We start from the raw sequence: 26,685 nt of genomic DNA, 5'->3' as shown, positions 1-26,685 counted from the left end.
AAGGAAATTTTATTAGAACTGGTGAGAATGTACAAGCACTGTTTCTTTGAGGTGGGTAGAAATATTGTTAAGAAAAATTTTTCTGCCTCAAAAAATGGTTTCGGCTGGGCACAGTGGCTCATACCTATAATCTCAACACTTTGGGAGGCTAAGGAGGGCGGATCACCTGAGGTCAAGAGTTGGCAACCAGGCCAGCTAACAGGGCGAAACCCTATCTCTACTAAAAATACAAAAATTAGTGGGGCGTGGTGGCGCATGCCTGTAATCCCGGCTACTCGAGAGGCTGAGGCAGGAGAATTGCTTGAACCTGGGAGGCAGAGGTTGCAGTGAGCAGAGATTGTGCCATTGCACTCCAGCCTGGGCGACAGAGCAAGACTCCATCTCAAAAAAGAAAAAAAAAATAGTTTCTTCTTGTATTGGGGATGTTCACAGAAAAAAAAATGTTTCTTAATTAAGACAAAACTGCAGTGAATTACACATCTAGCCTGCAGAAAAATAAATAGGAAACAATACAATCTGGCCTGAGTCACCCAGAACAAAGCTCATTATGGACGGAATCACTGCCCTGGGGAGAGTGTAGACACCTGGAGCGCCATCCTGTTGTCCTCCTTCCTGATGAGAAGGTGGTCACTGAGGGAAAAGATATTCTTAGTTCTCTAGCCCTGACTTCACTTTGTAATCATCAAGGTGAACTTAAACACATACGTGCTCCAGTGACCCCCACCTCAGGCTGAGGAGTCAGAGCACCCAGAAACAGGCCTGTGAGGATCAAACCTGTTCGGAAGTCCCCAGATGCTCGGAAGTGGTGCAGGCCAACTAGCCGCCTGGGGCTCGAGGTGCCACGTGCCCACGTTAACTGTTGTTACCCCTATGCCAACTATGACCAGACTTTTTCCAAAGAGAAGTGTCCTAAACTTAGCCATAATAAATAATATATTTGTAGATTCTGTAAGTACTGGGGTGGGTGGGGTGCCTTTTCGTTACGATTACAGCTATATAAACAATCGGGTTTTTTAAAGAACCAATCTATATAAACAATCGGGTTTTTTAAAGAACCAATCTGTTGTTCATACTGAGGAATTTATGTGCCCCTTTTGTTTGCAGGCTGTGGAAAATCTTTGTTCGCACAAAGTCTCACCCATGCTCTACAAGCAGCTGCGTCAGGCCTGTGAAGACCACGTCCAGGCACAGATCCTTCCGTTTAGAGAATATCCTTTTTTTGGTTCATAAAGTTTCTGTTCATTATCTAAGTCTTTTAAAACAACATTGTGATAAATAACTAATGAGTATTCTTAATATTAGAACAAAAGCTTTAAAGTGCTCTTTTATTTCATGACTCAATATGGTAAGTTTTTAAGCACAATTTGCCATTTAATGTATTTTGTTGATCTGAATTAAAGGGAAACCGTGTCTACTTATTGGATATGATTGAAGTATTTAGGAAAAGTTCTGAAAAATGTCTTAAAGTTTGAGTATCCTTTATTCTAATAAATACCATCTGCATTAGCTTTCTGTGATGTGTGGCAGATTCCCATCTACTTGGTGACATATTGAGACACCCGCTTATCAGCTCGTGGTCGGGTCTCTTAGGAGGCTGGGCAAGACTCGGTGGATTCTGTGCTCAGAGTCTCATGGGCAGAGTCAAGGTGTCAGCCGGGCTGGGGCCTCACCTGAGGTGAGGTCCTTCGCTAGCATGGGCCGGCAGTTGGCGGAAGCCAGTTCCTGTGACTGTGGGACTGAGGGCCCTGCTTTCCTTCTGTGTTACGTGGGGTCACGTGCAGCTCCTTGCCTCTCTTCTCACAGCACAGCTCTTTTTTGCTTCTAGGCCTGCAGGAGAATCTGCCGCTCTGGCCTGCTGAGATAGGGCCTTATATGATGTAACCTGTAACCGAGTCAATGAATGATGACCCTTCGTATCCACAGCCTCATTCACAGTTGCATGTGAGGCATCATCCACGTAGGGACAGGGCAGGGGCATCTCGGGATTCTGCTGCCACACCAGCTGTGACTCAGTCGTCTACGGGGGAGTCTCTGGGCTCCTTGGCATCCTATAGAAAATCCTTTAATCTGGACTGAGTCTCATTCCCCAGTCTCCTCCCATCACTATAGCTATCCACGTGTTTGATTGGGTAGGAGTTAGAAAGTAGAGTTTACAGCTGCAGAAAGTCTGCTGGTGATTAGAGTTTTCTAGGCCTCCATTTCTTTATGTGTAAAATTAAGTAGTTGGTATTTGCTTCTAGTTCAAGGAAACTTCCGCTCCCCCATCTCCCTGATCTTGGGACACTAAACCATCTGAGTTGCTCGGAAGGACCCTCGGGGAAGCTGCAGCAGTTGGTGTTGCTGAAGTTGAAGCACATGGCAGGGAAGCTGAAGTGCAGGGTGAGAGGTCTCTGTTTAGAGTCTCCACAGTGCTCCCCACAGATGGTGAGTGAAGTCACCTCCAGTTCTTTTGTGCTGGCTTCTGTAAATACACCTCTTCAGTGTTTTCCAGCAAAGCCCTTTCCTAAAGATCATGAGGTTGTTCGAGAGATCAGTGACCACACACAACCTTCTGGAACCTGGCCAAAGTGCATCTTATCTCAGGAGGCACCTGTGAGGGTGCACAGAAGCAGGCCCCACCCCAGGGCCACAGCTCAGCAGTGCGCTTCCAGGAACCCATGTTCCGGATGTTTGCATCCAAAAAGTGGCCTGAACCTAGACTTGGGGGATGTCTTCAGCAGATGCCCAAGGCCTCTCCCAAAGACCTAGGCGTCGGTGAGAGTCAGTGGGCGGTAATCGTTCCTACTCTAGTTGATGTCCCGATTTACTTGAAAACTGCCATTTGATTACCTGATTTGATTATCCTTCTGCCAGTTACTCCTGCCCTGTAGGTTGTCATCAGTTCACTCGCCGCACAAGTGCTTGCTTTCTGCCTATGGCACTGGCACCGCAAAATGGAAAGTGACCACCATGCCTGATTTCTACCCTCCAAGAAGTTACAGGCCTATGGGAGAGGCAGGAGAATTACTACGTTTTCCTGGTGCGGTGGCAAAACCATGATTGCAAAAATTATTTAGTTCATTAAAGGCAAAAGAAGAAAACACTACCATATCAAATGGCCTTATTAGTCATGAGACATCTTGAGAACTGTTGAGTCAGGCCAGCAGTGGTGGCGTGTGAGGCATCTGGGGCGGAGCCTCCCGGAGGAGACGCCCTTGAAGGGTGGGGAGGGTCCACCCACCTGTAGATGTGGCACCGATGCAGAGCGTGGAGGATGCCATGGAAATCCCCAGCAGCACAACTAGAACTCCAGAGAGCTGGGGGCCCTTAGGCTGTGATGCTGAGGTGCAGATTGAATTAGAATCTTTGTGGATACTGTCAAGGAGTTGGGCTCCAATCTGTGAATATCCCAGCATCCTCACAGGTTTTGAAGCAAGAAACCAGAATTAGATTGTTCATGGAGGTCACTGTGGCAGAATGATGAGATAAGTTTACTTAGAGACCAGCACACCGCAGCCTTTCATTGGGTCGGCACACGTTTTTAAGTATCCGTCATGTGCTGGGTATAATACCAGGCCCTGGGAAAATAAATTTGAGTAGAATGGGATTCTGGCCCTTTGGAGCTTAAAACCGAATGAGGATGGCAGAAGCATCAAGATAAGCATTTCCCAGTGCTGTGATAAGGGTTTTCAAAGGTTCAGATAAGCTCCTGGGACCTAAAGAAAGAGCAGCCAACCCACCTGCGTAAGGGAGTGTTGCAGGGATGATGCGATGTCTGAGCCATGTCCTAAAGGGTGGATGAGGAGGTGGCACAGGCCAGTGGCACAATCGCTGGCTCTGAGGAAGCATACTGGGCACAAGAGCTGGGTGCACTGCTGGACGTGGGAGAGTTGACCGCTGACAGGATCCCTAAAGGGGAAAACGAGAGGAAGGCGGAGGCTGAATTATGGAGGGCCTTTGTTGAACCGAGAAGTCAAAGTTTTATCTGAAGATGGAGATTCATCTGAGGTTTTCAGGCACAGAGTGTCTGGGTTATGTTTGTAAGAAGTTGGTGTGCCTGTGTGTGTGCCTTGTGGTGTGAGGGGTCAGTTGACTGACTGGGCAGCAAAACCATGGAGTTCGAATGGCAGCATCCTGCCAGCAAACCTCTTATGGTTTAGAGGGAAGGGATCCCACTGGTGTGGAAAGATGAACCAGACAAGGTTTGAGGCAGGGAGGGTCTGTCTTCGTCACATTTGAAGGAGGTGGGGAGGCACTGGGGTAGAGGTGCCTGAGGTGCATTTGGGGCTGTAGACACAGATCCAGTGGTCACAGACACAGCTGAAATTGGCCAGGAAAAATGAGCAGAGTGGCCAGATGCAGTGACTCATGCCTCTAATCTCAGCACTGCATTTTGGGAGGCCAAGGTGGGAGGATCACTTGAGCCCAGGAGTTCAAGACCAGCCTAGACAATAATTAGCCAGGTGTGGTGGTGCATGCCTGTGGTTCCAGCTACTCTGGAGGCTGAGGTTGGAGGATTGCTTGAGCCCGGGAGGTCGACCCTGCAGTGAGCTGAGATTGTGCCACTGCACTCCAGCCTGGGCAATAGGGAAAGACCCTCATCTCTAAAAGGAAAAAAGTGAGCAGAGCCATCAGAGGAGGTGGCCAAGGGCTGGTGTCAGGGAGTTGAGAGGAAAACCTGGAGAGTCACCTTGTGGGAATCGAGGGGCAAGTTTAATATGGCAACTGGTTAGTGGCTAGTAAGTAGAGTCTGGAGGGATGATGAGACCAGACAGTGGTAGATTACCGTGATGAAGGCTTTCTGCTGCATGCGTACATTAACCTAGCAAACATGGATGAGTGTTTATGTCCAACTCCACACTGCGTTGGGAACCAGGGACAGGAGTGAGTAGCATGGGTCCTGCCCTCAAAGAGCTTGTTTTTGCTGGAAGAGAGTTGTGACCCAGCCCAGTCTCATATGGCGAAGTGTTCATGTGATGGCAGATGCTCAGATACCCCCGTGGCAGGGCATATTCAAGGTCTGCATATTCAGATTTCTTTTGCCTCTGGGATATTCCAGTACTTTATGTAACTCTTTCTAAGATTTAGGTAATGTTATATGCTGATTATATTTTGATCGTACGCTGATGTTAGATTATAGATGAAACCCGTCAGATGCGCAGGCAGATAAAAGGCTTCTGTGGAATTGAGTCCTTCACTCGCATCTTGGTTCACCACGTCCGTTTTCTTGTCTCAGGTGTTTGATAAATTCTGCAGTTAGTTGTCCCTTTCAAAATAGATACCTGTTCTTGGTGATGTCCCTTCCCCAAAATAAAATCCATTCGTACCCACACACTCGCACACTCGCTGAGCCACAGGCAGCTGCTGCACATCCCAGATCACATGGTGCAGGACCACGTGCCACCCAGCCAGGCTGCATGGGCACCGGGAGCTCTTCGAAACTGTCAAGCCAGCTGTCCTCAGAATCTAACCTGTAGATAACAATAGATGAAACTCACATTTTCCTTCCCCTGGTTCACCTTGACAGCATTGCAGCTCTGGTCAGCTACAGAATGCCAGGCAGTGGTGGACACCACAAGAGCAGCGTGGTCAGTGGAAGGGAAGGGCATGGGAGTGAGCAGGGAGGCTTGGTTGTTGGGGAAGTTGCGAAGCTCCAGTTTCCTCTGTAAGCATGCCTTTATGATTCGCACTGACGACAGCAGGCTTTGTCTTTCCTTAGAAAGACCTTGTGCCTGTTCTCACTTGACCGGATACCGTGTTGGAGCACTTGCTGGCAGTAGGCCAAGCTCTGCCCATTCACAGATTGCTTTCTGTCTCACAATACCCTGAGCTGTAGGTACCTTTGTTGACTCTATTTTCTAGATGAAGAAACGGAAGCCCAAGAGAACCCTTGTTAGTGCTCGGCCAGATCAGAGGGGACAAAACAGCACCCCTGCCTTCATGGGCTGCGTAGATGAATGAGGGTCGGCGTAGGCCTGTCCTCTTGCGGCCTGTCTGTGGATAGAGGCAGCAGATGAGTCATTCTTCCCTGGAATTGGCAGAAGCAGGATAACCAGGCGTAGACAGTGTTTGTATCCCTCTTGTGCCCCAACAGAAGCACTGTCTTTTTTGCTTTCTTTTTAATTGTAGATACGATGGGTAGGTTTTTTCAATGGTGTAAGCATTTCTGCTATTGCATTTTGTTTGCTGTTTGAAGACCTGCCTAACTCATCTCAGTAGATCGTATAAGTCTTTTAACTAAGATTGGCCCTTCTCTGAAACCTATTTCAAGAATACTCTGTTGACAGACTCTCACTGTGTCTATATGTCTCGCATCCTGGAATTGCACATCATGGCCATTTGTTATATTCTAAGATTTGGAATTGATTTTGATGTAGAAGACCAGAGCTTACTTAGTAAATGCCACACTGTGATTTTAGCTTACCATTTTGTACTTTTTTCTGTGGGAAATAGCAAAAAGTTATCGATTGAGGATCTATATTGATTTTACAGAGCTATTTTAGAGAAAGTATTTCTCATTTAGTGAACATTTTACGTTGGACCTTTCCATCGTAACAAGATACTGCCCCAGGTGGAACTCTGATCTTCACAACACCTGAGCTGCCCAGTGGTGTCAGATTGACTGGCGTCAGTTTAACCCCATTAAGTTTAAAGGGTCTGTGCAGCCTCACCCTGAAACAAAGCTCCGCCTTCGGCTGGTGTGGCCTGCCTGCCAGCAGACGCTTGCTGGGGGTCCCAGCCGCAGGATGGCTGTTGGGGTTCCTTGAAGCCCGTCCAATGTACTTATGATGGATTTTTTGGGTTTTTTTCCAGACTGTTTCTGTAGCTTCCTAATATAATGAGCCATTATAATTTTGCACAATTTAAAAAGAGTTCTTCCAGAGGAACCTGTTAACCATTCAACCATTAGGTCTTTGCTATAACTGTCTGCTTTTAATTTTCTGACAGTGCTTCCTGAGAATTCAGCAAAGCCTCAAGAGAAAATAGAGTCAGCTGTCTTAGCTAGCCAGGCTCCTGTAGCTGTGGTCACAGCACTTCCTGGTGTGACGAGGATGCAGACCCCCTGGGAGCCCCTCGGCTGTCCTCAGCACCCTTTATCCCTCCTCAGGCTCTGTCTGGCACCCAGCCCTCCCTGCTGCTCTTTCCTTGTCAGGCCGCTCTTTGCCACCCCGAGACTCCAGCCCCTGTCTGATTCGTGCATCCTATTTGATGCGCTTTCCTCCTTCCTGTGGGCTGAGGATGTTGTCACCACCTTGTCGGCTCTGAGTGTGTGGTGTCTTGCGCACAGCAGAAACAGACCTAGAGAAGTCCCCGGCCTTGGCCAGTATTGTGTTGCTGACAGGCGGTGGATCAAGAAGAGTTAAACTAAGAAGTCCATGTTATGTCCGCTTTGACCAGCCACTTTGCTCATCTGTACAAAGGGAACAATGGCTGCACCACAAGGTTGGGGAGGTTCAGTGAGAGTGGATGTGAAGAGTTCTGTAAACCATAAAACAGTTTATAGCCATTTGTGACCCTCAGCTTTGCATGAACCTGGGGGATGCCAGGCCACTTGCTCTAGGAGCCCAGATTTTGGTTTCTTTGTCCTAAACTACTTTTTGGGGCTTTTCCTAAAAATATACATTCTAAGAGTCAAAGTAAGAGTGTTCCTAATTTGGTACCTGGATGAGAGTTCATGTCAGTTTTCATTGAGGCTAGAAGTTGAACCTGAGCCATTTTCCTGTCCGGCTGCCCTTTGCCCTAACAGGCTGGGCACAGTGGCTCACACCCGTAATCCTAGCACTTTGGAAGGCTGAGACAGAGGATTGCTTAAGACCGTGCGTTCAAGACCAGCCTAGGAATATAATCAGATTCTGTCTCTTTAAAACACCAACCTTTTATTTTTAAAAAATAGTCCTAGTGGCCGACTCTTACCAGGCCAATCACTATGTCCAGGAGCGCCCCCCCCCCCCCGCCCCCATGGGATTATGTTCAGTTTCTGCGCTTTGTGAAGTGGGGCCTTTTGTCTGGCCGTCCAGCCCCAAGGCACTTATGGCCTGGGTGTGCTTCTGCTGGCAGGGACTTGAAAGCATCTGGCAGTGAAGGAAGCAGAATTTGAAGGGAGGCTGGAGAGGGAGCAGGAGGGGCAGGTGCGGCCACGGGAAGGGAAGGCAGCTCAGGCAGGCTGAGTGCATGTCGGTGATGAGATATGGAGATCCATAATTGAATTTGTTGTCTATCTTAGTCCACTGGGGCTGCTGTAACAAAACACCATAGACTGTGGCTCATCAACAGCAGGAATCGCTCAACAGCTCTGGAGGCTGGAGGTCCAGGGTTGAGGCACTGGCAGGATCCGTGTCTGGTGGGGCCCCACTTCCTAGTTCACAGCCAGCACCTTTCACTGCATCCTGGATGTGCTGGAAGAGGTGAGACGCTCTCCGGGGTCTCTTTCATAACCTCATTCTTGAGGCTTGTCCATTTTCATGACCTAATCACCTCCCAGAGGCCCTGCTTCCTAACACCATTACCTTGGGAGTGAGAGTTTCAGCCTGTGAGTTTTGGGGGGACATGAACATTCAAGACTAATAGCAGTCTTTCAGTGTGTCAATTACTAAATGATGTGTGGTGTTCAGTGGAGAGGGTAGCTGAAATCAAGGGGTTAAGATTGTAATAAATTGGCCAGCGTTTTGCAAGTTTTCCTTAGCAGGTCTGTACAGACTCACTAGATAGCGTTGTATTTTTAAAGAAGATTAACACATGCTGGCAGGACCACTGCAGACAAATGGTAAGCTTGTTAACTTTTTTTTCTTAATCAAAACGTGGCTTCATCAGTCTTCCCTCCCACGTGATTGAGAGCTGAGACATAGAAGTTCTGTCTAGGACTGTCTGTTCAGTGCTGTAGTTGAACAGCACAATGAAAAGCAAGGCAGGTGAACTCCTCAGCTCCTGTGGGAGGGCACTGCTTACTCTCCTGGCCTTCAGGTCCACAATCAGAGCCTGCAGTGGTCACAGGATTCTTAGAGTCTGAGTGGGTCTCTAAATGTCTCTTAAAGCACAGCTTACTCCTGAAAGTCAAGCCTGGATCCCAGGTCTTGACTGCAGCTGCACAGCCAACGTCTTAGGCTTTGTAAATGTGTTGGCTCTGACTTCATGAATAAATTTTTAGTGTGACCTGGCTATTAATTACTTAAATGAGAGAAAAGACAGTATTAATAGCTTTCCCAAGTAGGTTGAAATCTTTTGTTTTCTAAATGAGGTAAGTAGGAGACGATGGGTGTATTTCACTTCTGGGCCAGACACGTGGCAGCTAGCTGCTAGAGCTCCTGAGTGTCTGTTGGGAAGGTTTTGGTGAGATGTTTCAGCAAGTCTCTCCAGCCAGGTAGTGGGCTTGGAGGTAGGCGCACAGGACAGGGAGCAGCACATCATCCTGCATCCCCTCACTCTGCTCGCAACACAGAGACAGAGACGTGTCCAGGAGCTTCATCATGGAAGAGGAACTCACTTTTTAAAAGTTCAGTGCGTCTCCCTGATCTAGTAAGATGTACCACATCAGTAAAGAAATGACCACCTTTAAAAGATACCCTTGGCCGGGCGCGGTGGCTCACACCTGTAATCCCAGCACTTAGGGAGGCCAAGGCGGGTGGATCACAAGGTCAAGAGATCGAGACCATCCTGGTCAACATGGTGAAACCCCGTCTCTACTAAAAATACAAAAAGTTAGCTGGGCATGGTGGCGCGTGCCTGTAATCCCAGCTACTCAGGAGGCTGAGGCAGGAGAATTGCCTGAACCCAGGAGGCGGAGGTTGCGATGAGCCGAGATCGTGCCATTGCACTCCAGCCTGGGCAACAAGAGCGAAACTCCGTCTCAAAAAAATATATATATATATCCTTTAGGCCTTGGCTGAACATAAGATATCTTTAAAAAAAAAAAAAAAAAGTCCCAGGCGCGGTGGCTCATCCCTGTAAATCCCAGCACTTTGGGAGGCTAAGGTGGGTGGGTCATAAGGGTAGGGATTCAAGGCCAGCCTGGCCAATATCGTGAAACCCCATCTCTACTAAAAATACAAAAATTAGCTGGACGTAGTGGTGAGCACCTGTAGTCCCAGCTGCCCGGGAGGCTGAGACAGAAGAATCGCTTGTACCTGGGAGGCGGAGGATGCAGTGAGCCGAGATCGTGCCACTGTACTCCAGCCTGGGCAACAGAGTGAGACTTCGTCTCAAAACAAACAAACAAACAAGTTATCCTTTTAGGCTAAGTGTGTTAAAATTTCTACAATCAGATTTATGATATCAAAGAGATGAAAATCACATACCAAGGGGACAAAATTAACTTTAGAAAACCAATCAAACCTGAGGGTGGTGGACAGCATCTTCCCATCAGGAAGCAGTTGTTGGATTTGAGACAGCTAGCATGGAGTCCACAAGGCCTGATCTTGAAGATTCTGCTAGTAGAATTCCTAAGTAAATGGTTCTTCTTTCTGCTGGTCAGATCATGATCAGAAGCATCTTCCTGTTCTTGGACCGCACCTACGTACTTCAGAACTCCACACTGCCTTCCATCTGGTGAGTGTCCTTGTCTGCAGAGCTGCGTCTCCCCTGCAGCTGACACCTTCCGTCCCGTTTGCGCCTTCGGTGGGCTAAGGTGGTAAAGCTTGTGTGATTACTTGTGCCTTCTTTTCTTCAGCCAAAATTGTTAAAGTGAATGTAGGAGTCCAGGTAGGTCTTAGCCTTGAAATACCAGGTGTCTAGCCAGCAGCAAGGAGTGGACTGGGAAGCTGGGACAGGCGGCTGACTTTGGTCATGAGGGTGGAGAAGGAGGGCCTTGGTTTCTCTCTGACAGCTGGAGTTTGAACCAGGCACAGCTCTTTCCAGCGTTGCAGTTGAAACTCTGAGGAAGACCGCCTGCTGTCCATGGGGTCCCGGCCCTGAGGCTCTGTGGCCCCTGCGGAATGGCTTGCTCAGCCTCCCGGCCTCCTGAGCACATACACAGCTCTCATCGTCCATCATCTTTTGGGGACTGTCTGCACTAGGGGTTCTAGGGTCCCTCCTCAGCAGCATTCACAGCCACTGACCCCTGCATGTCCTCTGCTGATGCCTGTGTGTCCTCCGTGACCACCCCATGGTGCTGAGTTCTGCTGCCTCCTGTAAGCCGACTTGACAAAAGCTGTGTCCAGTCTCACCCTCTGATTTGTCTTCTCTGTTAATGTAGAGTTTCATTCTTCTCACATTGGAACGTAAAAGTGATGTTGTGGCTTCTCATGACCTAAAATGTTGCTTTTTCTACCCCCACCCGCTGAGCATGCTGACCCGAGGCAGTGTGATTTCTGCTTTCGCCGTGCAGAGATGGCTCGTCTGAGCTGTCAGTGACCTGCAGGCGTCTTTTGTCCTCATTTTATACAGTTATCTGTGCAATTTTGGATACCCTCTTCTTGTTGAAGCTCCCCTTAATGCTGTTGCCCTTCTGACTTCCCTGTGGAATTCCCACACCTCTCTCACCAGACATCCATGTGGTCTACGAGAAGGCAAGCGCTGCACAGAAAGGACAGCCTGTGTTCCAGGAAACACTGGGGATGACAAGCGATCAAAGCAGATAATGTAGCGTTTACTCTGTGCGAGGGAATGGTTCCTGCTAATGTATTGGATCCCCAGAACAGCTGTGTGGCGTGGCCATTATCATCCCTGTTTTATACAAACTAGGGCCCAGAGGTTAAAATAACTTGCCCTGCCTGGGTTGTCCGGCCCATAGTAAACACTTTTCAAAAATTATTATTATTGATTTTAGAGATGAGTCTCACTCTGTTAACCCCGGCTGGAGGGCGGTGGTGCAATCAGTGCACTGCAGCCTCAAACTCCTAGGCTCAAGCGATCTGCCTGCCTTGGCCTCCCCTGTAGCTAGGACTATAGGCGTGGACCATCACATTCAGCTAACTTAAAAAAATTTTTGTAGAGCCAGGATCTCGCTATGTTGCCCAGACTGGTCTTAAACCCCTGGCCTCAAACAATCCTCCCACCTCAGCCTCCCAAAGTGCTGGGATTACAGGTGTGAACCACCACGCCCAACACTAAACTTTTAATTAGTATAGTTTATACCATAACTGTCATACAAACTATAAACATTGTTTATAGCATAGAATAAATGATAGCACCTCCAGTCTACCACAAGAGGCTAACAACCTGAACGTGAGCATCAGTATGACAAGAATCCTCGTTGACATGTTCGTGGGCAACACGTGGTGTGGACACACTTTGTCCATCTCTGGGATAGGGAAGAGGGCTGAGGGTGAACCTTGGCCTATGCTTTGAAGAATGAGCAAGCGTGGTCAGGCAGCTAAGAAGGGAGGAGAAGGAAGGAAGCAGGAAGTTCAAAGCCGGTTATCTCTTGCCATGGACGGCTAGGAGGGCAGCGTGACCAGAAGCAGCCCGCTTGGGAGTCGGTGGGGATGAAGCCAATCAGGGCCCTGAAGGGTTTTCAGCTGAGGCCGATGTTTGGAAGAGAAGATCCCAGTAGCATGGTAGAGGGTCACACGAGTGGAGACCTAAGTCTCCCTGAGTACTGGCTACCTGCCTGGCACTGCCCTCAAGGGCTTCACAGGCAGGAACTAATACATCTGATCCCCATTTTACAGTTAAGGAAGGAAAGGCACAGAAACATGAAGCTCCTTGCCCAGGGTCACACAGCTAGCAAGTAGTAGGGCCAAGATTGAAACACAGGCAGCTGCCTGGAGCCTGCAGGTCTGGCCGCTGCACCTTCCTGCTCCAGCTGTGGTGAGGTGCACAGAAGACCTGGTGTGCGTGCAGCATGCCAGGGACAGGAGAGGCCTGTGGCGTTGTGGTGGGCAGTCAAGGGAGATACACATCTCACCACTGAGGTGGCTCCTGGGGCCCTCTGCACACCTGTGTGGCACCCACCACCACTGCTGCTGCTACCTCCACCACCGTAATGTTAATAATTTTATGGCCAGGCGCGGTGGCTGACACTTGTAATCCCAGCACTTTGGGAGACCAAGGCGGGCAGATCGCGAGGTCGGGAGTTTGAGTCCAGCCTGATCAACATGGTGAAACCCCATCTCTACTAAAAATAGAAAAATTAGCTGGGCGTGGTGGTGTGCGCCTATAATTCCAGCTACTCAGGAGGCTGAGGCAGGAAAATCATTTGAACCTGGGTGGCAGAGGTTGCGGTGAGCCAAGATCATGCCACTGCACTCCAGCCTGGGCAACAGAGCAAGACTCTGTCTCAATAATACAATAATTTTACTACTGCCACCACCACCACCATTACTACTGCCACCACTACCTGCCCACCACTATTACTGCTGCCGCCACCACCACTACTGCCACTGCCACCACCACACCACTATTACTGCTACCACCAGCCACCATCTCACCGCTATTACTACTGCCACCACCATCACCACTGTTACTACTGCCAACAGCACCATCACCATCACCGCTATTACTACTGCCACCGCCAGCACCATTCCTGCCTTGAGGTGCCAGTTCAGGATTTCTGACTGGAGCCCAACACCTGTATTTTTGGCCCCACCTTAATGGAGCACGTGGCCATTGGGGGCAGCAGGAGTGTGGAAGCAAAGCACAGAGCCCATACGATGGGTTTTGTGGACAGTCACTGGCAGTCGAACCATCTTCCTAACATTCCTCAGGCCATGAGCTGAGGACTGCGAGGAACTCTGAAACCCACATGGTTCTCTTCTCAGGGGAAAGCAGCCAGCGTTTGGTAGGAGAGCTCCCAGGGCTGGAAGGGAAGCTGCTGGGACGTACCTCATAAGGACACGGGGAAGAGGGCACATGCTGAGGGCTGCTGCAGACGGAGCCGGGGCAGGGCAGGTGGGGCAGGCAGGGTCGTGGTACCCGACTGCCTGAGTGTCTCCAGCCGCTCACCAGGAAGGTGGTGAGAACCCTGGGCTTCCATGGCAGATTGTGTGAGACCAATTTTGTTGTCAGTGCATGTCAGACATGCATGACCTAGCAGTGTCTTAGTGCCTGACTGCCCCCAGGAACACGGAGCAGTCCTGTTTAAGGAAGGGAATACAAGGCACACTAGTCTGGCCAAAAAAAACAGACGTTTTTAAAAAGGAGTTCTTGGCATCTCGATGGAGAGAATTAGCAACTTCACATTTTTTTTGATGATGTTGAATAGCATAGCGGGAGCTTCACCCATAACTTCTAAAAAGCAAAACTAAGTCGTCTTGTTTCTTACTGTCTGTACAGGGATATGGGATTAGAACTATTCAGAACCCATATTATTAGTGATAAAATGGTTCAGAGTAAAACCATTGATGGAATCCTGCTGCTGATCGAGCGCGAGAGGAGCGGCGAGGCTGTGGACCGGAGCCTGCTGCGGAGCCTGCTGGGCATGCTGTCCGACCTGCAGGTGAGCGCGCTGTCCTGGAAGATACCTGGGTACCTGCCCAGCTCCTCGCTCCAGAATAAATGGTTGTACCAAAGATGTTAAACAATGAAATCACAACAACATGTTGAAAATAGGAGTTTTTAAAATCCCTAGGAGGGGAATGGCTCTCAAGCTAACACCACACCAGGTGCCACAGAAGAGAAGATGGATCAATATGACTGCATAAAATGCATGTTTTTCATGGAAAATACACCATAAACAGAGACTAAACCAGGTGACACGCTGGGGGAAGTATTAGCAACACACACAAAACACAAAGGGCGAAGTTGTTTAGTGCAGCACGACCCCAAGGCACCGTAGGAAAAGGACAGGAAGGACTGCCTGGCTGTCTTGGGAAGGACAGTCGGGCTGGCTGGGTGACCACAGGCAGCTCCAAGTTCAGGTCATGGCAGCCTGCCCCCTCAGAAACTGGGATGTGTTAGCACTTGAAAAGATAGTTTCCTTTGCTGAAATTGGTCAATAACTCTGCTCATTTCTTAGGTGTATAAAGACTCATTTGAACTGAAATTTTTGGAAGAAACTAATTGCTTATATGCTGCAGAAGGCCAAAGGTTGATGCAGGAAAGAGAGGTGAGGTGATGGGACGTTTCCGAATGCCCCGGCTTCGTTTCTGTGGACGAGCACCCGGGAGTACTTTCCTAATGTTTGCCTTTACACACACGCAGACGTTTCATTGCAATCTGAAAGCTGCGATCTTGGCAGAATCTCCTAAGAATTTAGTTTCCGTTAACTTAGAAACTGTTGCACTCCCCCGACAAGTAAAAAGCCAGTAAGATCGTTTCTGAAATAAGTAAAATAACTCAAATTTAAGCAACGTGAGACCATTTTAAAAATGAAAAATAAATACAAATTATGAAATTTTTTATTTGTGTGAAGCACTGAAAAAAATTTCCCAAAAAAACCATATGAAAAAACGTGTAATAGTAATAGGAACCCAAAAAACTTGCCCACTTTCCCAGATAGCAGAGCAAAATCATAAAGGAGCCTGCCCCGTGGACTGTCACCCAAATGGCGCATGCTACTGCCCAGAATGGACCCTGGCCATGGGTTCCTTTATCCTGGCTTTGGAGAGGAAGTTTCATGTCAGATGCTGGACCTGGCTGCAGCTACCCAGGGCAGAACCTCAGACCTTTCCTGTGCTGTCTTGGGAAACGTGGGTGTGATTTGAGGTCTGCAGCCATGTTTGGTGTCCCCACATAAACAGCCAGCTTGTTGACTAGCTTTTGCTGACCCAGCTGTGCGGGCAGGGTTGCCGTTTAGCACCTCACTCTCCTACCAGCTGCTGCTCACCTCCATGCGGGCCTCAGGGATGGGAGGAGGCTCTGCACAGACCCCAAAACTTGATAGCGAGCAGAGACGACAAAGAAGTGCAGCCTGGGCGCTTGTTCTAGGATGGATGTTAGTCTCAGGATCCTTTCTCCTTGTCCCCCACACGCTTCCACCCTACCTCTCCCTCCCTATTAATCTGTGTTAACATTTGGCTTGAATATATATTCTGCTTTTTAAAAAAATTAAATATAAGGAAAACAAAATGTCAATTTCTTGGATAATGTCAGCAGTCTTTTTGTTACTGATCTGCTTAATTGTTTTGTTTGGAAGGTTCCAGAATATCTTAACCATGTAAGTAAACGCTTAGAGGAAGAAGGAGACCGAGTAATCACTTACTTGGACCACAGCACACAGTAAGTACCATTCACTCACCGAGCGTTCGTATCTTCACCACGGCTGGAAGGGTCTCCTGGCTGGTTCTTGAAATAAAGGGTGTCTTTGTCAATTCATTCAGTACTTTCTAAGAGTATTTTTGCACTTAGCATATTTTACTTACGTTATTTGTCATTATTTGGCATTTACAAATTACATTTTTTACCCAGTGCTTCGTCATGGCTTATTGTCTAAATGGAGTAAATCTTGCTGAGATACCTGGCATCTTTGAGTTTTGAGACGGGCTATTCACGTTAATGGAGTCTTACTGAATATTAGGCTATTTTGATTGCAAACCTACTGCTACACATTTTATATCGCTTTAATTTTGTTTATGGTGCTGTCACACGATTTTCTCTTTTCATCTGATGTTTTTTTTCTGTAAACCTGAGGTTGGTGAGTAGTTAGGGAAATAAAAAGGGAGAGATTATGTGAGCCTGCATGTCAGGCACAGAGTGTCCATTCTTGTGATGGGAGGCAAGGACAGAGGCAGAGGGGACAGCCAGGGAGAGACATGAAAATAATAGAATGTGCAGAACAGGACTCGGGGGGACTCAGAGAGGAAGAGAGATGGAAATGATACCATCTGCAGAACAGGACTCGGGGGGACTCAGAGAGGAAGAGAGATGGAAATGATACCAACTGCAGAACAGGACTCGGGGGGACTCAGAGAGGAAGAGAGATGGAAATGATACCAACTGCAGAACAGGACTCGGGGGGACTCAGAGAGGAAGAGAGATGGAAATGATACCATCTGCAGAACAGTACTCGGGGGGCACTCAGAGAGGAAGAGAGATGGAAATGATACCAAATGCAGAACAGGACTCGGGGGGACTCAGCAGAGAAGACAGGAGGAGAGGTGGAAATGATACCATCTACAGAACAGGACTTGGTAGGGAAAGGGGCAGACCGGGTGAAGGAAAGGGACAGGATTATGACAGCATACAGCACAAAAACAGAGGACACAGGAGAAAAGATGCAGTCACTCAGACGTGTGGAGTTGGAGGAGCCTGTGGGAAATCCAGGATCTTGAGCCAGGCCGGGGTGGCTTAGGGGCCACCTTGTGCTTCCATCCAACCGGGAGCAGAAGAGGAGCCCCCAGGGAAGTCCGGGGTAAATAGCGGAGAGAGCAGCGGCCATGGCCAAGCCCCACAACCAGGGTGTGCAGGTCACAGCCTTCCTGAGCTCTGTCTGCCCTGCCCTTCTCTATAAGGTGACTGTAAGATTTAAATAAGATGGTACATTAAAATGTTCCTTGTAAACTAGAAATGAAGGCTTCGAAAGATGGCTAAAATTAGCAATCCTTGGAATAAAGCAGATGTTCTGATCTTCTGAAAAGAACCTCTGAAGAATGCATTGTGCATAATAAAAGAGAAAGGCATGAAGAATGGTTTCTGTGCCCCCTGTGTGTGTCGTGGTCACACATCTCAGGCCTCACGAAGGAGCTTCCAGGATCAGCAGGAGCATGCTCAGTGATGAGGGGAGAAAAAGGGAGAGGAGCGAGGGACAGAGGTGTGGAGCTGGAGGAGGTGGTGGCCCGGGTACCTGGAGTGGAGCAGGCGTGTGGATGTGGTGGGCACCTGCATTGCACCAGATCTCAGGGGTCCTTCAGTGTCAGTCTGAACCACAGAAGGGGTGTGGCCTATCCACCTGTGCCTCAGAAAAGTAACAGCAGTTGTGCTAAGAATAAATGAGAAAGCCACACCGAGGGCAGAAAGATGGGGAGAAGAAAGAGGTGAGCAACCAGCATTGTAACTCTGAGGGAGAATAGTTGATCCCAGAAAATTCTCAGACCTGCAGACGTGAGGCCGTGCCACATTTCAGTGACGGCTTGTCGCTGTGCGTGGATGTGAATGTCTGCACCGAGTCCAGATCGAGCTGATCGGCAAGCTCGTCAGGGCCCTAGACTCTGCTCTGGAATTTGTGTCTGCAGTGTGGGAAGCTATCAGGAAGTGATAGGAAATGCACATGATGGGGGCAAAACTGGAACATGACAGCCGGCCCAGCACCCAGCCAGGGCAGGCAGCAGCCTGGATGTTGTTCTCAGGGCTGCCACCCACCTGCCCACCATGTCCCTGCTTCCCTGGGCCCGCCCGTGGGCCTGTTTGTGCTACTCAGTAGGTGGTTTTTAGAAAGCGCTTCCTTCAGAGTCGTGAGCAACAGGAGTCAGTCCATTTGCGTGAGGAAAATGCGCTTATCCTTCAGATTGCCTGTAGACTGCATCTGTCATAGACAAACGCCCTCATCTTTTACAGAGAGCCAGTCTCTTTAAACTTAGTTTCTAACGCTTATTCTTTTTGCCCTATATAGGAAACCACTGATTGCTTGTGTGGAGAAACAGCTATTAGGAGAACATTTAACAGCAATTCTGCAGAAAGGTAGATTTCCTAATTCTTGTGCAAATTAAACTGAACAATTACCCTAAATTCATTAGGAAAGTAAGGGAAGCATTACAAATAGCAATGTTAGGATATTTGTTATTTTCATAAGACAGTCATTTAAAAGCTTTTCTAATGAACATGTTAGCTGTGAAAGGAGGAAAAAATCAGTAAGAAATAGTGGAAGACACTGAGTAGAACTACAGTAATCACTGAATATCCCACCTGTGCACCGCACGCACGCTGAAACGTGGGTGTATTAATCACTGAAGATCCCACCTGTGCACTGCACGCATGCTGAAACATGGGTGCAACGAGCCTGATGCCGCTCCCCAAGCACGCTCACTTCCTGTGCCAGGTCATTCTTCACGCATACTCGGGTATAGGGGATGCAGGGAGCCGTTCAGGCTGTTAGATTTTCGTGGGACTTCCCTCACCTGTGGAGTTTGTGGATCTTAGTGTCAGCTGAACTACTGACGAGGTGGTGCACTTACACAGATAGAGTACACTTTTCTCCTGATTTTCTGGAAGAGAAGAGCATGTGTTCTAGTGCTGACTGTGCGGCCTTGACGTCCACTTCTCCCTGAGTGGTGGCCCCAGTACCTGGCTGCAGCAGGAGGATGCTTCTAGCAGCCTGCACCTTTAAAATCGATGCAAGTGTGCTTAATTAATTAAGAGCAGTCCAACCTTTATAACACTTTAGTACTTACTGTGACATTTCAGTGTTGCCATTTGAAACAGTGTTACCTTTTGAAAGTTATTTTAAATGTATTTGGAAACTACAAGATTTTTTTCAAGCCATTGGATACCTTAAAGTTTAATTTTGAGAAGGTCCTAAATGGTATCCAAATATATTCTGGTTTGGGTTCTGTATTGTCAGATAATAGTAGTATGGCTAATGAGATACTTAAGTGAAACCAGAATAATACCAAAAGGGAAGAGAATTAACATGATTGAGCATCTACTGTTACAAACAGCTACAGTTCATGTAAATATCTTTTAGAACAAATTCAAGACCAGCCTGGACAACAAAGAGAGACCCTGTTTTTACCAAAAATGTAAAAATATTTAAAAAGCCACAGGTGGTAGGTACATGCCTAGGGTGCCAGTGACTGAGGAGGCTGAGGTGGGAGGATCACTTTGGCCCAGGAGGTTGAGGCTGCAAAAGCCTGAGTGACAGAGCGAGAGACCCTATCTCAAAAAAAAAAGGAAAAGATTTCAAGTAAATAGTAGAAATTTGCATAAATTGTTCCAGTTCATACTTTGTTGAGCAAAATTGTTTAAAGAAAATGGTAAATTATACATGTAAAAGCTTACTCTAAATTTTATTAGAAGTATTTTAGTTGCATTTTTTGAATTATAAAATCATTTTTTAGGGTTTTAGTAAAATAAAGTATAAAAAGTTTATTTGTGTTAGTAGATCAAAATGTAATTGAGAGAAATAAACATTTGGAACTCTAGGTAAGGATTGTAATTATAGCCCCACCGCATATTTGCACACATCTTTAAACCACCTCGCATGTGTGGTGCCCATTGTAGGCAGAATCGGAGACTTTGTGAATTGTATGACTGTTCACAACTTTTATGCTCTAATCTGACTGTCTCTCAATAGTTACCATAAGGCAAGTATTTAGAAAATCTTCTCTGAGCGTTTTTCTAATCGATGTATTGTTTTAGAAAACCCTTGTAAACTTCAGAAATCTAAAAACACTGAAAACTTTTAAAAATGCACTTCAAAATATCTGATGATGTTTTTCCCTTATAGTTTACTATAGGTATGAATAAGTTTAATCCACTATAAATTAGATTTGATAGCTTGTCCACTAACAAATACATCTTCTGGCTGATGGACCAAATCAGAAGTAACTTGGGAACACGAACCTCTCAGGTTAAATAGTTGGCATAAACTGGATTTTCTGACCATTGCTAACTTTAGTGAAATAAGAAGGCTTTAGTGACAAGAAGTAAATCATACATCTTCCAACATACTCAGAAAAAATGACGTTTACCTATTAGGATCCACTGCAGATATTTACCCAGATCAACCTGCCCATATAGAGGCTGTGATATGTATACCTGCCTGATTTCTAAGTGGTGTGTTCAACGTGGTGCACACCGTGTTCTAGTTTAGTTGTTAATGCTGCCCTTGCTGTACTTTGCTGACGTGTCCTACGCATCTCAGGGCTTGATCACTTACTGGATGAGAACAGAGTGCCGGACCTCGCACAGATGTACCAGCTGTTCAGCCGGGTGCGGGGCGGGCAGCAGGCGCTGCTGCAGCACTGGAGCGAGTACATCAAGGTACCGGTGGGTCTGAGGCTGCAGGCGCGGGGTTCCCTGCAGGGGGCGGAGCCCTCCTGGTAAAGGGAACCGGGCTGCTGGAGGGCCCGTTTGCACTTTCATCATAGATGGTGGGTGGATGGTAGGCTTCCATCTGCTTCCCCATCACCAGTGTCAATTTGTTTTTTAAGATACCACCGGCAGTGGTTAGCAACATCCAGGTAGAAAGTATAACTTAAAAGAACAGCTGTTTTGCTCTTCTTCATCAGCATAAATACTGGTTTAATTCTGCAGTCATGATTTTTCTGAAAGGAATCATTTTTGTAAATCTGCTTGTGAAACATCATCTTTCATGCCCTTTGCTCAGTGAGAACTTTTATATATTTGGCATATCAGGTTGCATTGTAGACTTTATTTCTTAATGGTACAAATTTAAGATTTACTAAAACTTTCACTTTTCAAAAGCATTTCTTTGGCATCCCTGAAAAGCCTGATCCAGCCTGTACATAGAGTGAGTTCTTGGGCAGTACCTTGAGTTTTCACATGTCCTGCCCAGGAGAGCGGCCCCTCGGTGCTGACATAGGACCTCATGGATTTCACATGTCCTGCCCGGGAGAGCGGCCCCTCAGTGCTGACACAGTACCTCACTGATTGAGCAGTACCCTGAGTTTTCACATGTCCTGCCCTGGAGTTTGGCCCCTCGGTGCTGACATAGGACCTCATTGAGTTTTCACATGTCCTGCCCGGGAGAGCGGCCCCTCGGTGCTGACAGAACCTCACTGAAGACTAGGGGCTCTCGGCCCAGGGCGCCACCCCACCAAGGGGACACTTGTTGATGTCTGGAGATGTTTGTGTCTGTCTCAACAGAGAGGGTGCTTCTTGTTCTGCTGGGCGACACCAGGGGTGCTGCTGAATGCACAGGGCAGCCCTCACCACAAAGAATTGCATACCCAGAGTGCCAGTGGTGCCCAGCCCAAGAAACCTACTGAAGATCCTCTAATAGAGAAGTCATTCTCCAGACTCCCTTCATGGAAACGGGAGAACTGAGGCAAACAGCAGGACCCTTCACAGATAGCTCGTGTTTCCAGCATGTGCCGGGGGCCTAGCATGAGTTTTCCAACTTAAATGGTGAACATTCAGCAGATATCTGTGTTTTTGCTTGCTGGTGACTATTCTTAGATCCTATAATGAAAAGATAAAATTTCCAGAGAATTACGACCTGAGAAAAATAAAAAAAGCCAATCCTAGATAGTTAACATATTATTCCATAACATTTTGTAAATGACAAAGTTCAGAAGTGGAGGACAGAGGAAAAGTTACCAGGGGGTAGGGACTGGGTGGGGGGTGTGGTTAGAAAAGGCCCCAGGAGGTAGCCTTCTGGCAGAATGGTTGGGATTTTGGCTGAGGTCATAGACGTGCACACTGAGATGAGTTACAGGTACACTGGGCCATCTGAAAAAGATGAGGGCTTGTTAGTGTCCGTATCCTGGTTGGAATGCCGCTCTGTAGTTTTGCAGACTGTTGCCATTAGAAGAAACTATGGAAACGAAGGTACTGGGATTGCTCTGCTATTTTTACCATAATGCAAGTCTTTCATTATCTCAACAAAGATTTCCATTAAATAAAAAAGCTAAATGAAGGCTTACATGCTGCTTTATGGAATAATCAGACCTGAAGTCGTGTATCAGTCCAGCTTGGAAAGCCGGTACACACACAGCAGCACCCCTCCCGACAAGGTCTCGTGCAGTGCTATTGAATTGGAAGTTATAACTGAGTCACATTAAATCGGCCATAAAGCTACTGAAAATATAGGATTTTTGCCAGTGAGACAGTCTTCAGGGGATAGGAGTACATCTAAATACTAAGAAAGGTTCACCTTTGCAGTTTTCGGTCTGGGTAATAAAAATCAGTGCGTGGCGGCTGGCGCGGTGGCTCACACCTGTGATCCCAGCACTTTGGGAGGCTGAGGCGGGTGAATCACAAGGTCAGGAGATCGATACCATCCTGGCTAACACAGTGAAACCCCATCTCTACTAAAAATAGAAAAAATTAGTGGAACGTGGTGGCGGGTGCCTGTAGTCCCAGTGACTTGGGAGGCTAAGGCAGGAGAATCGTTTGAACACGGGAGGCAGAGGTTGCAGGGAGCCAAGATCGCGCCAGTTCACTCCAGCCTGGGCAACAGAGCGAGACCCTGTCTCAAAAAAAAAAAAAAAATCAGTGAGTGACCATCACCCCCTAAGTGTCAGCAATAAGCGGCTATGCTGTAACAAAATAGTAGTTTACATTCAACTCCACACGCCGTCATCAAAATAGAGCTGGACCTTAGAGCGTATAAGACGTTGGGTAAGAGGTAAGTCCCTCCACACCTGTGAGCCACACACTGCCCTCTCCAGGAGGATCTGTGCCCTTCCTGTTGGCATCCTTCCACCAGCCAGCTGCCTCGCCTGTGTGTGACGTGAGTGCCTATGTGCATTCTATTGAGACGAGTTTTTAAAATTCAGTAATTGTATTCAGCTCCTGGTCAGCATATATAGTTTATGTCATCAAATAGTTAGCTGTTTATTAGCACCACACACAGACTTTTAGGAATATTTAATACAGCATTTTTAAATTAAAAATACAAACTAGTCCGGGTGCAGTGGCTCACACCTGTAATTTCAGCACTTTGGGAGGTTGAGGTGGGTAGATCATGAGGTCAAAAGATTGAGACCATCCTGGCCAACATGGTGAAACCCTCTCTAATGAAAATACAAAAATTAGCTGTACATGGTGGCGTGCACCTGTAGTCCCAGCTACTCGGCAGGCTGAGGCAGGAGAACTGCTTTAACCCGGGAGGCAGAGGTTCCCGTGAGCCGAGATCGCACCACTGCACTCCAGCCTGGTGACAGAACGAGACTGTGTCTCAAAAAAAAACAAGAAAATTCAAACTAGAAATAGCTTTTCATGGTTAGAAGTGATGGAGAAAGAAAACTGTAGCTAAGAAATCCCAATAGATGTATTGAATTAATAAGAATTAACTTGTCTTTGAGGAACTTATACATAAATGTTCCTTAAGAAACACTGGACATTTTCCCAGTCATTTATAAGTTCTCTCAGAAACAGAATTGTAAGAGCAAGGCATTTATTGTATATCTAACTGTATATTCACACCAAGCACAGGGGCTCATCCCTATAAACCCAGCACTTTGAGAAAACAAAGCGGGAGGATTGCTTGAGGCCCAGAGTTTGAGACCAGCCTAGGCAACATGGCAAGACCCTGTCTCTACAAAACTTTTAAAAAGATTGGCCAGATATGGTGGCCTGAGCCTGTGGCACCAGCTTCTCGGAAGGCTGAGGTGGCAGGATTGCTTGAGCTTGGGAGATCGAGGCTGCAGTGAACCGTGATTGCACCACCGCACTTCAGCCTGGGACACAGAGTGAGGCCCTGCCTCATAAAAAAACAAAAAATCAAAAAAAGCATGTTCACTTAATTTTTGAAATATGAACTCAATTTGTGAAACTTTTAAAGTTATTTACTACTAAGTGTAATTTATATTAAACTATCCTGATTATGTGATAGCAGGAGAAAATACCGTTTGGTATTATAAACATGTTGCTGAGTTGGTATTGATTTCCTTTTGTAGACTTTTGGGACAGCGATCGTCATCAATCCTGAGAAAGATAAAGACATGGTCCAAGACCTGCTGGACTTCAAGGACAAGGTAGACCATGTGATAGAGGTCTGCTTCCAGAAGAACGAGCGGTTCGTCAACCTTATGAAGGAGTCATTTGAGACGTTCATCAACAAGAGGCCCAACAAGCCTGCAGAACTGATTGGTAGAAAAATCTTTTTTTTTTTTTTTTTTTTTTTGAGACAGTCTCACCCATTTCTAGACAATTTTTTAATGTGGGAAAATAAGGCAAAACTCAACCACATTTTTTTCCACAATGTTCAAGCTGCTCATGGGGTGTGTGGAAAGTGTTTTTATCAAGTCTTATTAGGACATACATTTTAAAAAGCGGGACACACCTGCATTCATGGGTGGAGGAGGGCATTTCTGTAAGGGAAGATGTGGTAGGATTTTAGAGAAGAAATGACACTTGACTTCGCCAAAGAAGGAAGGGGTGATCCACCATCTTTGTATCCTCTGATCAGTATTAAAATAGGATAAAATCAGGTGAGATCTCAAAGGATAGCATAATTTTGAAATACTGTTTTTAAGTTGTACAATTTTTTCACAATAATACCAAAATAATTTCAGGATTCATAGGCTTTCTCTAGTCAGTAAAAATTTTTAATTTGAAGGAGAAAGGGCGCAAAGAAAACTGCAATACGATCATACTGGATTGACTGTTGATTGCGCTGAAGGTGCAGGATGAACATGGAGCTCATCGTGCAGTTGTGTACTTTTCTGTCTGTTCAGAATATTCCATTGTAAAATGTTCAAAAGAAAAAAACTAATAAAAGCAGCAACAGAAGGAATTGAGGAGGCAGTTTACTTTGCCTTTTGTACCTCTGTTTCAATTGTGGTTTCTCTAAAAAGGAATGTTGAGCTCTTGGGACTTTGGGCTTCTGGAAATCTTGAGTTCTGTCACATGGGACTTAGATCCTCCCTCCTGAGCCGCCTCGCAGAGGGCTTGTGCAGCCTCAGAAACAGGAAGCCTGAGTAGAAACGCTTCTACCCTGCCTTGCCACCTTGGATGCCCTGAGAAAGTCTTTTTCTTTGAGAATGTCTCCTCTGAGTTTATGACACCAGATCCTAGGAGTGGGCACTCCTGCGTTCGGGGCAGCCGTATGTCCTGAAACCTGAGCATGTGATCAGTGAACCCATTTTATTTTGAAATTCAGAGATTACATTTAGAGATAAGAAAGATAGTTAAACCTGCTTTAAACATTGATTCCCTGTTTTGTTAAAAATTTGGGAAGTATTTACTCTCACATGACTTAAGAGTCTTTATCTTAGAAAATCGGATATTTGCTTTTTCGTCTATAGTAATGTCATTTTGGAAAGGTTCCAGAATATTACTGTACAGTGTTGCTTATAGAAATTAAAGATGCTATGTGTTTATATGTTTTTATGTAGTATTCTTACATGTTTATGCTCACAGCAAAGCATGTGGATTCAAAGTTAAGAGCAGGCAACAAAGAAGCCACAGACGAGGAGCTGGAGCGGACGTTGGACAAGATCATGATCCTGTTCAGGTTCATCCACGGTGAGATTTGGGCACCCAGAAAATGCTGCGTAATCTAGAGGTGTAAACACAGGCTCTGCTTTCTCAGAGGAGGTTGAACATGAGAATGTCGGTATCAGTAGAGCCAGTTTGCATTAGAATGGACACTTCTAAGGGGTTTCAGCAGTTGAAGCCTAACATTTGCTTATCCACACTCTGATGTCTTGATTCTTCTCATCTGGTTATAAATAGGTAAAGACGTCTTTGAAGCATTTTATAAAAAAGATTTGGCAAAAAGACTTCTTGTTGGGAAAAGTGCCTCAGTTGATGCTGAAAAGTCTATGCTGTCAAAGCTCAAGCATGGTAAGCATGTGGGGCCTGGGCTCCTCCCCTGGAACTGAGGGTCGCTGCCCTGCGTGCTGCCCCGATCTCACTCCCTCCTTTGCTGTGTCCAGAGTGTGGTGCAGCCTTCACGAGCAAGCTAGAGGGCATGTTCAAGGACATGGAGCTTTCAAAGGACATCATGGTTCATTTCAAGCAGGTGAGTTGTGTTTCTTCAGGTAAAGCGGCTTTTTATAAAGTATCTGTTGAGTGTGGTGGCTCATGCCTGTAATCCCAGCACTTTGGGAGGCTGAGGCAAGAGGCTTTCTTGAGGCCAGAAGTTCAAAACCAGCCTGATCAATATAGCAAGACCCTGTCTTTACAAAAGAAAAAAATTTTAAATGAGCAGGTAGGGTGGCACATGCCTGTAGTCCCAGCTACTAGAGTGGGGCTGAAGTGGGAAGT

General features: G+C 46.8%; 1 protein-coding gene across 1 annotated transcript in view; it reads left to right on the top strand.

Annotated features, from left to right (window-relative positions):
- CUL4A (cullin 4A) overlaps positions 1 to 26,685 on the top strand; it is a 56,852-nt gene that overhangs the window by 6,792 nt on the left and 23,375 nt on the right. Inside the window, exons 3-14 of the mRNA XM_064361832.1 lie at positions 1,105 to 1,209; positions 8,675 to 8,743; positions 10,448 to 10,521; positions 14,188 to 14,350; positions 14,870 to 14,959; positions 15,989 to 16,071; positions 18,401 to 18,468; positions 20,651 to 20,769; positions 24,372 to 24,564; positions 25,837 to 25,941; positions 26,152 to 26,262; positions 26,355 to 26,440. Coding sequence (XP_064217902.1) covers positions 1,105 to 1,209; positions 8,675 to 8,743; positions 10,448 to 10,521; positions 14,188 to 14,350; positions 14,870 to 14,959; positions 15,989 to 16,071; positions 18,401 to 18,468; positions 20,651 to 20,769; positions 24,372 to 24,564; positions 25,837 to 25,941; positions 26,152 to 26,262; positions 26,355 to 26,440 — 1,266 coding nt within the window. The remainder of the gene's footprint in view (positions 1 to 1,104; positions 1,210 to 8,674; positions 8,744 to 10,447; positions 10,522 to 14,187; positions 14,351 to 14,869; positions 14,960 to 15,988; positions 16,072 to 18,400; positions 18,469 to 20,650; positions 20,770 to 24,371; positions 24,565 to 25,836; positions 25,942 to 26,151; positions 26,263 to 26,354; positions 26,441 to 26,685) is intronic.

The sequence above is a fragment of the Aotus nancymaae genome, unplaced genomic scaffold, assembly GCF_030222135.1.
Source record: "Aotus nancymaae isolate 86718 unplaced genomic scaffold, 86718_ANA_hifiasm-v0.15.2.pri h1tg000044l, whole genome shotgun sequence".
NCBI classification, from domain to species: Eukaryota; Metazoa; Chordata; class Mammalia; order Primates; family Aotidae; genus Aotus; species Aotus nancymaae.
Note: the sequence above shows the minus strand (reverse complement) of the source record. Positions and strands in the feature narration are given on the sequence as shown.